Raw genomic sequence first — 13,052 nt, forward strand, 5'->3', positions numbered from 1 at the left:
CGGGGCCCTTGGGCCAGAGGGGCCTTCCCTCAACTTCAGTATTAGCTTTCTATTGGTCCTGTGCTCATAATAATCACTTCTATAGATACCTTGAATAGTGGTAATAATTAACAAGCTGCTCTCCATCCTCTTCATGCACCTCTGACACTGTAGTTGCCTCTGGCAGGTTTTGTTGAACCGTATCAATTGTTATGTATAGAGTGCTTGGGGGGCCCCATCGTAAAACTTGCATCGGAGCCCACAGCTCATTAGCTACGCCACTGTGGCAAAGTATTGTATTATATTGAGCTCTAGCAGGAATTGTGGTACAATAAAGTCTCATATTCTCCTGAATTCTGATGAAATAGGGCAAAACACCGGGGCCCATATGCAATTCACTTATTCTCCTAAGTTTTCTCCTAGGAAATAATTTTTCATGTTCTGTTTAAAATATCTTTTTAGCACTATACAGTTGAAAAGGTACTAAAAAGAAGTTGTAAAAGTACTGTCAAAAGAGTATCTTCTTGCTTTCTTGTTGCTTATGGATACCTAACTGCTACAAAAAGGCAGTTTTACTTACCTGGGGCTTCTACAGGCCCTCTGCAGTCTCCCTGTGCTTGAGCCAGTACTCTAGGATCCTCCGCTCCCCCGTGTAGTTCTACTAGACACTAAGCATCGTTCATAAAGGATCGTTTGGCAAATTATATCATTAGTGGCCACCTTAATGAAGAGATGATGCAGTGGCTGACAGCAAAGGTTAAAGGAACCGTGAGCAGTGAAAAAAAAAGGAAATCTGGACTTACCTGGGGCTTCCTCCAGCTCCCTGTAGCCTGAGAGGCCCCTCAGTGTCCTCTAGGTCCCCTCCGTGGTCCCCGGGTGACCCCGTTGGTCTGGCAACTTCGGGTGAAGTCATGCGCAACTGTGCATGCCCAGCCCATCCACACACCCGACTTGATCTAGCGTGCTGTTAACCTACTGGAACCCTACGGATTATACCTGGAAATGGATCTATAACCAGAGGGTATCTTGCCCCTGATATACTGATGCACCCAGGGAGCGCTTGTTCCTCTTTTCAGTTTCCAGCTGGGAATCCTCTGTCTTTACGTTGTCCTGATTGTAACAATAACCCCTGCAACCGCTGGGGAAGGGGGGAGGGGGAGCTGGGGGCTGTAGGGACCCACTCCTCCTTCTCCACATGCAGAGTAGCACAGGTAGTGGAATAATGTTTACCTTCTCCAGCACTGTGGTACTCCTCCGTGCATCACAGCTGCAGACTTTCAGCTGCTATTTGCTGGCTCTCGGTCACATGACCGGTGCGAGTCACGTGACTGGCAGCTGAGAGTGTGTGCGGCTGTGATGCATAGAGGAGACCTGCAGCACTGGAACAGGTAAATATTACTCTGGTCCCTGTGCTAGTTTGCATGCGTGTCAGGGCAAGGTGTATGCATGTGGGTATGGGAATCGGGTATGGCGGGGAGAAGTTTGGATTCTAGGGGCCCCATGACAATTTTGCAGGGAGGGGGGGGGGGGGCAGATGGGCAGCATAGAAAAGTGTGCTTGCATTTGCGGTTCAGTGCAAATGACTGTATCAAAAAGTTGCATGGAACCACATCCAGTTTTCCTACAAAATATGTGAAGCAGTGCAAATTTTTTTTTAATAATAGTTTTATTTATTTTTTATCCAAGATAATCATAATCAACAAAGATCAAAGAAGATTGATATGTCTACATTGGCACTTCCAAAGTAAAGTACAAAAATTAAGCAAGAATAGATCAGCGGTACAGCATATTAACACAGTTTCCCCTTAGAAAAAAAACCCTACCCAACCAACCATCCTTCCCTATCCCCTAAATTTCTGTTCTCCCCCGCCCCCCCCCCCCCTTACTCTTCTCTTGTAATAAGCCTCGTACACACAAGGTACTCTTAAAAACAATAATGGTGCACAAGCCAGCCTGGGGCCCCAGGAACTCTCACTGCCCGGGGCCCCAGAACCAGCATGCAACACCATATGTGAGCGCAGCCAAGCCCTGGATCTGCCACACCCAGGAGCTTGTCCCCAACTGCTCTAAGACTTACCAAACACACAGGAGATACTCACTTCCCAAACAGTTCTCTGCTGCTTATATAAAGCCTGCAGGCTGCTTGTAAGCCAATCAAGAAGTGCACATACACATGACACCTAGTCTGCAGTGATTAATTCAAACAGAAGCTGAGCTACTCAGCTAGTAATTGGAGAGGGTTTCAGTTGCATATAGACAATGGCTATATGGCCAGCAGGGGGCACCAGCGTGCAGGATATACCCTCTCATCTGCCCCCCTCCTAACTAAACTGCATGGGAATCTACAATAAAATTAAAAACAATAATGGTGCACAAGCCAGCCTGGGGCCCCAGGAACTCTCACTGCCCGGGGCCCCAGAACCAGCATGCAACACCATATGTGAGCGCAGCCAAGCCCTGGATCTGCCACACCCAGGAGCTTGTCCCCAACTGCTCTAAGACTTACCAAACACACAGGAGATACTCACTTCCCAAACAGTTCTCTGCTGCTTATATAAGCAGCAGAGAACTGTTTGGGAAGTGAGTATCTCCTGTGTGTTTGGTAAAACACAAGGTACTCTTGTCTGCTGTTGCCAGCAGACAAGAGACCAGGGAGCGACAGCTATCCACACGTCTTGCCAGAAAGGCAGAGATGCGGCGGAAGCTGTCTGTGAAGGGAGCATCCCCCGGCCGGATGCTCCATTCACTTGCGTTTGTCTCCCGTCGCTAGTCCGCATACACACACAGTACGCGTGGCGGACTAGCGACCATTGCGGAGACAGAAGTTGCCGGCGATTGAACTTTTCAATCGCACGGCAACTTCACTTCCCGGCGACAGTTCGTGGCACCAGCGTCATACACACGGGGCAACTGTCGCCGCAACATGCGCATGCCACGTGTTTGTGGCGACAGTTGTGCCCTGTGCGTATGACCCATTTTTTTTTTAGGATATCTAAACATGAACTTAGGCATCAACTGTCTCCTAAAGTTCCTAATCGCCCCAGTGTGCCTTGCCTTGTTCTTCTATCCTCTTGGGTTGCTGTGTGCGTCCATCTGAAAATGGCGCCTGTGAATAATGGCGCACAGTGTTGCCGCTAATCCGTTTGCCGCTTATCGCTATTTAACGTTAAAGCCTTATTGTTATTTAACGTTAAAGCCTTATCGTTATTTAGCATTAACACACAGAACCCTCTCTGTACCTATCCCTAAACCCCCCCTGGTGGTGCCTAACCCTAACCACCCCCCTGGTGGTGTATATTGTACTGTAACTATACCTAACCCTACTCTCACACAGAACCCTCCCTGTACCTTTCCCTAACCCTAAGACCCCCTGGTGGTGCCTAAAATCCATTCACCGTTTTGCAGTTAAATAACGTCTGCAGTTTGGCTTATGTAGGGGGCTATTGATAAATAACGTTACTGTGTGCCGTTTTTCTTCTTTTTTCCCTGTGCGCCATTATTATGCAGTACTAACGATAAATAGTGATAAGCGTATCTTTTTAATGCGGCGCCATTTTTATGCATAGGCGCTGTGCGCCATTATTCACTGATCCCTGCTGTGTGGAGGCAGCAGTACATTTTAATAAAAACGCACATGCACTGGTGGAAATGAAGTGCATGGTTTCCAGTGAAGAACCGTGTGCACTTTTCTGCAATTGCCCGGTGGGAATGAACCCTAAGAGGTTTCATGTAGTAGTATTCTACAGCGCATGCAAATTAATCTATGGCAAAGCCAACATGTCTGGTAACAAAGCATATGGGAGGATGCATCATGCTTGTACAGTTAGGGCAGCCTTAGGAATACATCAGCAGTTTGCTGCACATATGCCAAGCCTGGCCTACACTGCCTAACCTGCAGCGTATGTACAAACCACCTGTGTAAATAACATGGAATCAAAGGTTTCACATTTCTAATACACATTATCATAGTAAGTCGCAGCATCGAACCCACCGTGCCCAGGTGACACGCCGTCCAGTGTTTTGCCACCAGCCGTCGCACTGTTTCATTCTAACGCTCACGGCTTTTATGTTCCCTTCCCTGCTTCTATTGTCTCTCGCTCAGCCTGATCACGACGTAGCTCTCCCCACTATTTTGTTGTCTCTGGTCCTGTGTTCCTAGTCGCTGGTTGCTAAGCAACAAGATACCGATGTCTGTTTCCCTGATCTATAGCACGGCCTCTGTTCATATGCAGGAAATCATGCAATCTCAAGTTGACAATGTGACTCTCGACAACCAACCAGGGGCCGCCGTCGCTGTGTTATTGGCTGCACGAGATTTCTCTTCTAGCTTATGGGGCTTGGAGACGGTGCTGCACATCATCTGATGCCTTTAAGCTAGTCACATCGCAGCAAGCATGGTTGTCCTGACTGCCCTGAGATCACCCTGTCTGGACGAGAGTAATGGCAATGAGAAGGTGCCCCTGGACTGGAGCGTGGAGGAGGACGAGCTGGGCAACAAGTAATGCTGAATTTTATTCATTTCATGACATGTGGCACAATTCATTCTAAAGCTTGGCGGTAATAAATAATGAACCTCTTTTGCAATGCATGCTGTTTGCAAGATTCTCAAACAATGGAATATCATTTTCTTTTAAAACGCATGCTTTGCTTCTGCATTAAATGAAGTCATTAAAATAAAAATGTGCTGAGAAAAAAAATCATATACTGCATGTTAGACACCCTGGTATCAGCTGGATATGCTGTTTCTTCACTGTGCAGGGATGTTTTCTATTACTATTGGTGTTGTTTTATTGTTATTGTTTATTATGCATTTGTGTTGTGTTGAAACACTCTCTGCAGTGTGTACATCTGATAACTCATGTCAGTAACTATCCCTCAGTGGGGCTCACAAGCTAATGTCCCTACGATTGTCTAGGGACAATTTTGGGGGTTCATTAAACTTCCACTATGTTTTTGGGATGTGGGAGGAAACCGGAGTGTCTAGAGGAAACCCATACGCTAAAGAGGATAATATACAAAATCCACGCAGAGAGTGAGCGAGGTAGGATTCTAAAGTCTACACACTTTAAATTATGATTGGCTAATCACGGACCAATTTTACCACCTCTATGTTGTATGAGGGTTTAACTACACAATCTGCTCATAATATTCAATATCTGTTGACTCTCATGCTACATGGAGGTGGTAATATTGGTCAGTGATTGGCCAATTATTATTGAAAGTTTGTACCATGCTTAATTTTAGCTTCTAGCGTATGTTCTGAGTACCGCTGGCAACACCAAGCAATTTGATTGAGCAATCTTGCCAGCCCAATTATAATATGAGAACCTGTCTAATAGTTGTGCACACATACATCCAATATTGATTGGCCAATCACTGAACAATTTTACTACCTCTATGTAGTATGAGGATCAACAGATTTCAAAAACTGTGTGCAGATTGTGAATCTAAGTGCTCATCATACATGGATGTGTTCAAATTGGCCAATAAAAATTGGATGCGTGTATGCATTCTATATAAATTCAACCTGGCTGAAACAGTTGCTCAAAATAGAGCACACACACCGCAATGTAGTTGTACAAACTTACAATCTCTTTATAACAGTGACATTTTCCTGTATTTGAGATGTGAAATATTTCGATATTTAAAGTAGTCAATTGAAAGATGAGGGCTGCTCAATCAGATTGTTGGGAGAGTGGCCAAGACAAGATTGTGCAGTCAGATTGCTGCATGTGTGTAGATTAGCAATAAACTCTGAGGATGTTTCACCCTTTCATTCCCCCACATGGACCATGGTCAGTACAGTTTCCACACTTCTGAGCAGCAGCATTTCAATCTGATGCACAAAGAAAGATGCAAAGACACCGACTACGAAAATCTGTTACCCCGAGCAACCCAATAGATGTCTAACAGATGAAGCCTTGCTCTGGCAGCCACTGTTGCTTTAGGTTTCTTTATACCTGTCTTCATAAATCTGCAATCTTCTCTAAAGAGTCTCACGGAAACACAGCCCTGATGGGTGAAAGATGGTGTAAATGGCTCTTATGCAAAAGTAAAGCTGTGTTGCATTTGCTAGGAAGCATTCTCGGTTTTAAAAAAAAAGAGATGAATAAGAATGAACCTCCAATTCTGGTCTCTCTTTGTTTGCTCGTTCTTTTGTGTTCTTCTTCGCCTGTCATCCTCAGTAGATAACTAAGATCTGCATTGTTATTATTGGTCCCAGATGACTGGTTTTTGGAGAATATTGGCAGTGGTAAATCATCCTTCAGTAGGTTTATATGTGTATTGACCTGCAGTGCACCAAAGCTGTGCGTCTGTAGCTGTTATCTGTGTGATATTACTGTCTGCAGGCTGCAAGTAATTAGAACCATCCTTGTTGTATTTGGTGTACATATGGTTAAAGCGGACCTGAACTCAGAACTTCCTCTCTGCTCTAAAACATACGCAACAGCATAATAACCTTTTGAGAAAAACATTTCTTTGTTACAGCCGATACAAATCCTGCAATAAATATGAAGTGCTTCTACTTCCTGCTTTCATGGAAGCATCCAGTGCTTTTAAATTAGCTTATCTGCTGTGGCAGTCAGCTGACACAGGGGAGAGATTAAATTACAACTTGTGATTAGACACAGATGAGGGGCATTTAGACAGGCTAAACTCTCCAAATACATACAGGGTGCATTTCTCTCTGTTTTCCTTCTGTCCTGTGCAAGAGTTCAGGTCCGCTTTTACCCAGGAGGGACAGCTCCATAGTGCAAGATGTCCGGTGTATCTTTACCACGCTGCAAGGACTGTGTATTACTGCTATGCCCTGACATGATGCCAAGTGGCACCCAGACACCACCATTAAGCTCCGTGATTTCCTTTTTGTAGCGTTAGTCATGTGTAAGCTACTCCCTTTGTTCCTGCAGGAAAAGATAATTACTGGAAATAATAATAATTAGCACAGGCAGAGAGATGTGATACGGTCTGTCAGAGCTGTGTTTCTAAGAATCTGTACTCTGCGGTGTCCTAGGTAACAGCCGCTTCACGTGCGGAATATATCGCTAATATCTATGACATGTGATGGCAGAATGTGATAGCTTGGATAACATGAGGATTGCAAAAGTTTCTTATAGCCCATCTCCTGGCAAACATACCAAAGACACACCGAGAGCCCAATATAGTGTAGTATGCAGAGGATAAGTTGGTGCAATGAAAAAGTGAGAAGATTATACTCACAAACAAGGGTCACCGCTAAGGCAACCACTGTAAATGCAGGTGAGGAGATTAAACCTGTCCTCACTCAGGGTTAAGATGTCGCTCTCTGTAGAATGGAAGAAAAGTAGGGGTGGGTCCCCCTTCCACCAGGAGTGGACGCTATGAACTCGTGGGTGAACAGAGGCGCCAGCAGGATAAAAACAATCATTAAAAGTTTTAAAACATGCTGGGAGGCAGTGCTGGACTTACCTCCGAAAACAGACTAGACAACTGTCTGACATAAATGCATAAATACTTTCTTGGTACCCCAATGGATGCAATGCGTTTCGCGGGTCAAAAGCCCACTTCATCAGGCAATAGGTAGGGGACAAAACTGCAGATGTCTCACAACACGTATAGCGCCTTGGAGACAGAGGCGCTACACGTTTTGTTAGACAGCTACTGTTTTGTCCCCTACCTATTGCCTGATGAAGTGGACTTTTGACCCGCGAAACGCGTTGCATCCATTAGGGTACCAAGAAAGTATTTATGCATTTATGTCAGACAGTTGTCTAGTCTGCTTTTTGGAGGTAAGTCCACCACTGCCACCCAGCATATTTTAAAACTTTTAATGATTGTTTTTATCCTGCTGGCGCCTCTGTTCACCCACGAGTTCCTGGCAAACATGGTTACCTAGCACTGTGAAGGTACGATGCTCTGTAGAGAATGATTTTTTTTTTTTAATGATTAGAAGCTCTTTGGTCTAGATCAGGTCGGCAGGCACCGCAACCGCCAGGTGTTTTACAGACGCCTGTGTTACATTTTAGCAATTGGGCGTCCGGCTGGTCTTTTGGGGCACCTGATGCAAGTAGTAGCCAATCGCCTTCTACATAGAATTGAATGATTGTATCCCATTGTAGAAGATCAGCTACAACTATTGGTAGTTTGGGCGCCCCGGTTTTACATTAGTGTTAAGCACTTTTGGGGGAGGGGGTTAAGGTTAAGGATTAGGTGTTGGGCACTTACAGGGTGGTTAGGGCTAGGCATAAGGTAGAGGTTCCTCTTTTTAGGCTCTTATGGGGGAGGTTAGGGTTGGGCACTAGGTGGGGGGTTAAGCTTAGTCAACTCCTGGTGGGAGGGGGTAGGCATTAGGTGGGGGGATAAAGTTAGTCAACTCCCGGGGGTTTAGGATTAGGCATTAGGTGGGGGGGGGGGGGGGGGGGTTGGGGGGGGGGATAAAGTTAGGCACTTAAACTGGAGGGTTTAGGTTAGGATAGGTGCCGAGTAAGGCATGATAAAATTTACATTACCAATATTTCACTATTAGCGGCTTATGTGGCACTGCGGTAATACATACTCCTTTAATCAGCTTATGTAAGATTACGGTAATTACTTTTTTTGGAGAGCGAGAGACACACATGCTCCACTTCTAGCAAAACAGATTTACAGAGCTGCACAATGTGATCTTAACAGCATGATGATGCTGCCAAACCAAGCAGTGGCAGCAGACCCAGTGGCCCCGCCCACATGACCCCTATTTGAAAAATGGGATTTTTAGCTTCTAAAGCTTCCCCCACCGCCAAGTGGTGTAGGAATAGGTGATGCAGTGGTTGCGACCACACCTGGGCCCTTGGACCGGAGGGGCCCACTAAGGGCCCTCCCTCGACCGCAGCATTAGCTCTTCAATGGTGCTGTGCTGGTAATGGTCGATTCTATAAATGCTTTGAATAGTGGTAATCATTCATTACCAAACTGTTTCCCTTCTCTGCTTACACCTCCCATACTGTGGTTGTCCTTGGCAGGTTTTGTTGCGCTATATGATTTGTTCTGTATAGAATGCTTGGGGGGCCCAATGTAAAACTTGCACTGGGGCCCAGAGCTCCATAGCTACTCCGCTGCCACACACTAAAAAAAGGTAACCTAAAAATGGTCATTATTTACAGACAGGATTAGTGCATCTGGGTTTTCAGTTTTAGAAGTCACTATATAGTATTGTTTCCTGTTACTGGAGGGACTACAGTTCCCAGCATGCCATGATTTACAGCCTGGAATGGTTTGCAGCGGGTCATATTAGCCCCCCTGATAATCGCAGAGTTGGCGGATTGAAAAGCACTATTGTAATACTCTCATAGCTGCATGTGTATGTGCCTCATTTCCATGTGACTTGCCTCAGAACGCTCATAGCAAAGCCAGCCTGAAAACACATGGAGGCCCGCGTGGCAGCATTACTCACATGGCATCAGTGGAGTCAGGTGAGCTGGAATACATAGAGGATGTGCTGCACGGTCCGATCTGCTGCGATAGCAATGTCCTCATCCATCCATCCATCTATCCATCCAATCCATCCATCCATCTGCAACCCCCCCCCCCCCCCCCAACTATTGATTCATCCATCAACCTATCCAAACATCCCCCTCCATCCTTGCCTTTTATCCATCCACCCCCCCCCCCCCCCATCCATCCATCCCTCCTTGCTTTTTATCCATCCATCCATGCTCCCTTCCTTCCTTCCATCCATCCATCCATCCCCCCATTTATCTATCCATCCATGCTCCCTTCCTTCCTTCCATCCATCCATCCATCCCCCCATTCATCCATCCATCTATCCATCCTCCCTTCCCTCCATCTTACCCCCATCTATCGATTGACACATCCACACACATATAAATCCATCCATCCTTCAGCATCCACCCATAGCTAAGGCATCAGCCAAGGCCTCGTCCCCATCTGTGCGTTGCTGATCGTGTTTTCAACTACACACTGTATACAAAATCCACAAATGCATAGGAAAATGCATAGACCTCACTGTGTGATGTTTCAATCTATGCGTTGCGACTCACAGTAGTATCGCAAGGCATGGTTGCGTGCATTTTTTGAGCAATGTAGTGAAATTCCATTCATTATAAATGAACGGGACTGCAACCATATTAAGGAGCAGGGCCGCGTGTTGCAACAGCCACCTGAAAAAAAAGGTGGCCCAGTATTCTGGGCGCTGGGGAAAACTGCTTGAAGAATATTGGTAAAACTTTCAATATTCTATTATTGGGCAGTGGCTAATTCCAATAGTAGACTAATCGGTAATTTTACTATCACCTAACCCTATTTTCACACAAGGCCTGTTCTACCAATGAGTGGCCAACACCACCCCGCTAACAATATTTATCCCTAAACCTAACCCTATTCTCACACTAACTCCCTTTAGCAACGCCTATTAATCACCTACACCCCTGCTGCAATCTCCACCGATATCAGCACCGCATACTCCCCTTTGCTGATATGTACTCTGGCTATTACTGTATTGATTGGGTGACGGCTCTATCTATTATGGTATTTATCAGGCGCCAGAAGCTCCCAAATTACATGATGAGTGACGTTATTAAGTTTGCGGACTATGCGGCGCACCTTTTACTGCATGCCCGCCAGTGCCCAAATTACCTGCGTTGCATACAGCGCACAAGTGAGGACAGGTTCTAAGAGAGGAATGACTACGTACTGTAGAGTCGCTTTTTGGTGTACAGACCTCTGGAGCATAACTGGAGCAGTTGCAGCCTTAGCCAATCAGGCTTCAGTTGGTAAACACATCATTGATTCTGATTGGCTGTTCAGGGCGACTGCACTACTTTTGTAGTTGTTTTCTTTGCAATCTTTTTTGATTAATCAATTTCTGCAACTTAAAGAGGAACTCCAGCCTAAACAAACATACTGTCATTAAGTTACATTAGTTATGTTAATTAAAATAGATAGGTAATATAATCTCTTACCCAACTTGTTTTAAAAGAACAGGCAAATGTTTGATTTCATGATGGCAGCCATCTTTTTGGTTGAAAGGAGGTCACAGGGAGCATGAGACACAGTTCCAACTGTCCTGTGTCCTGAGCACCTCTCCCAGTTGCTAGGCAACGTGAACAACAACATAGGAAATCCCATCATGCTTTGCACAGCATCAGGGAAAAAAAGCCCAGGCTTTTTTTCTTTGATGGGTGGAGCTTAGGTAAAAATGCAGCTACAAATGATGCTTTAGTAAGAAAAACAAAGTTCTGATGCTGTGAAACTATTAAAGAAACACCAAGCCTTTTCAGTTCTGCTGAGTAGATTTTTAGTCCGGAGGTTCACTTTAAGGATGAACTTTACCGAAAAATAGTACAAGGGGGAAAAAAATCAATACTTTGGTGTAACGATTGTGGAATTCTCTCCGTGGTCAGCGCACAGGATGTGCGCTGACACTGTGGAAATCCTCCACAAGCGTATAATCTGAGAGAACCCAGCAAGAGGTGCAATGCACCTGTAGAGGGGAATTCCTGCCAGCAGATGGAGCCGTGGAGTGCAGAGGAACAGATCCTCTGCACAGCCACAGATGCCAGTTAGGAATTGTACGAGAGAAACCAAATGAGAACGCAATCGCAAGAGCTGCGATTGCCAATGAGAATGAGCACAGGGACAGAATGTATGTGTGTGCACCAATCCAGTCGCCAACCCGCGACGGTGAACACACAACAGCAGAAACAAAGTAGGAACGCAATCGTGAGAGAAGCGATTGCCAGAAGTGACACAAGACTGAGCTTGACAGAGCACGAGAGTAGCAAAGGCACAGCAAACAACAATGAGAAGACAAGGAAAATAACAAACGCTAGCTAAACGCGAACACCGCACTCATTCGCAACAGCGAACGCATTTACGTTGCGGTCTCCGCACGATAAGCGCAACAGAGACAAGCACGCCACCCTAACTAACCAATGCCACAAAAACATGAAACAAGGAACGCGAACGCTTGCTTAACGGTTACCCCACTGAGCCTACAGCAAGCGTTCGTATCAGACAAGACAGAGAGAAGGAGCAGCCAGCAGCAACCGCAACTCTGGCCTACACTCCCAGACAGAGTACAAAAGGAACCACCGCTGCTACCGCTAGAGCGAGTGCAATCCAGACAGACAAATGAACAGAAACAGGAATAGGTCAAATAAGATCCACCGCTCTTCCGCCAGAGCGAGGGTGATCTAGGTTCAGAGACAGGACAGGAAGGTTCCACTGCTCTTTCCGCCAGAGCGAGTGTGAACTAAGTAGGGAAGCAGTTCGAGCAGAGTTAGCAGGATCCACTGCTCTTTCCGCCAGAGCAAGTGTGATCCAAGTACAGAAAAAGAGCTTAGCAGGATCCACTGCTCTTTCCGCCAGAGCAAGTGTGATCCAAGTTCTGGAACAAACGATTCACCATCGCCTACCGCTGGCGACAGTGCAATCGCAAGGACAAACAGAAGACAGAACAGGCAATACAAATAATACAACCTGACTGTACTAGAGGAATGCCTAAAACAGTCCCCAGTAATACTCTAAGATAATCTTTAGCAAACAACAGCAAGGCTGACACTCCAGGAGTGTATTAACAAACCATCATGACCAGCAAAGGATTGTGGGAGAACATGGCTTTTATACTGCCAGCCTTCAAAGGAGGCAGGTAGGCGATTTGCATAACGAATGTATGCAAATTCCTCAGCAGCAGAACAGGTCTGAAACCTGCAAAGCAAAGACAGGTCTCTCTTCCAGAGACCTGCAGCCCACAGACTTGAGGAATGGTCAAACAGCTGTCTGCCTGTGCAGCCAGCTGAGCGGATCATTACAATTGGAAAGTGAGAAGTCAAAAAAGAGAATAGAGACCAAGAAACAATTGATATTCGCTATGTAATTCGTTCAGGTTGTTTGATCCACAATGACCTGAACGTCATCATCTTTACTATTGGCAGACAACAAAAAACTAGAGAGCACCAACTGCCATTATCTTTAACCACACCCCCTAACAATGCGATAGGCTAAAAGGTTACTAGTTACTTGGCCGTTGGAAACAGCTGTTATTTCCCACATTGCAAGAAGGTTCACAGAGAGGAAACTGTCATCACACTATG

At 45.7% G+C, this 13,052-nt stretch overlaps 1 protein-coding gene across 1 annotated transcript in view; it reads left to right on the plus strand.

The window, feature by feature from the left end:
- Positions 1–3,816: 3,816 nt before the first annotated feature.
- Positions 3,817–13,052, plus strand: part of HUNK (hormonally up-regulated Neu-associated kinase) — a 109,658-nt gene continuing 100,422 nt past the window's right edge. Inside the window, exon 1 of the mRNA XM_068270484.1 lies at positions 3,817–4,477. Coding sequence (XP_068126585.1) covers positions 4,374–4,477 — 104 coding nt within the window. The 5' untranslated portion in view covers positions 3,817–4,373. The remainder of the gene's footprint in view (positions 4,478–13,052) is intronic.

The sequence above is a fragment of the Hyperolius riggenbachi genome, chromosome 2 (assembly GCF_040937935.1).
Source record: "Hyperolius riggenbachi isolate aHypRig1 chromosome 2, aHypRig1.pri, whole genome shotgun sequence".
Taxonomy (NCBI): Eukaryota; Metazoa; Chordata; class Amphibia; order Anura; family Hyperoliidae; genus Hyperolius; species Hyperolius riggenbachi.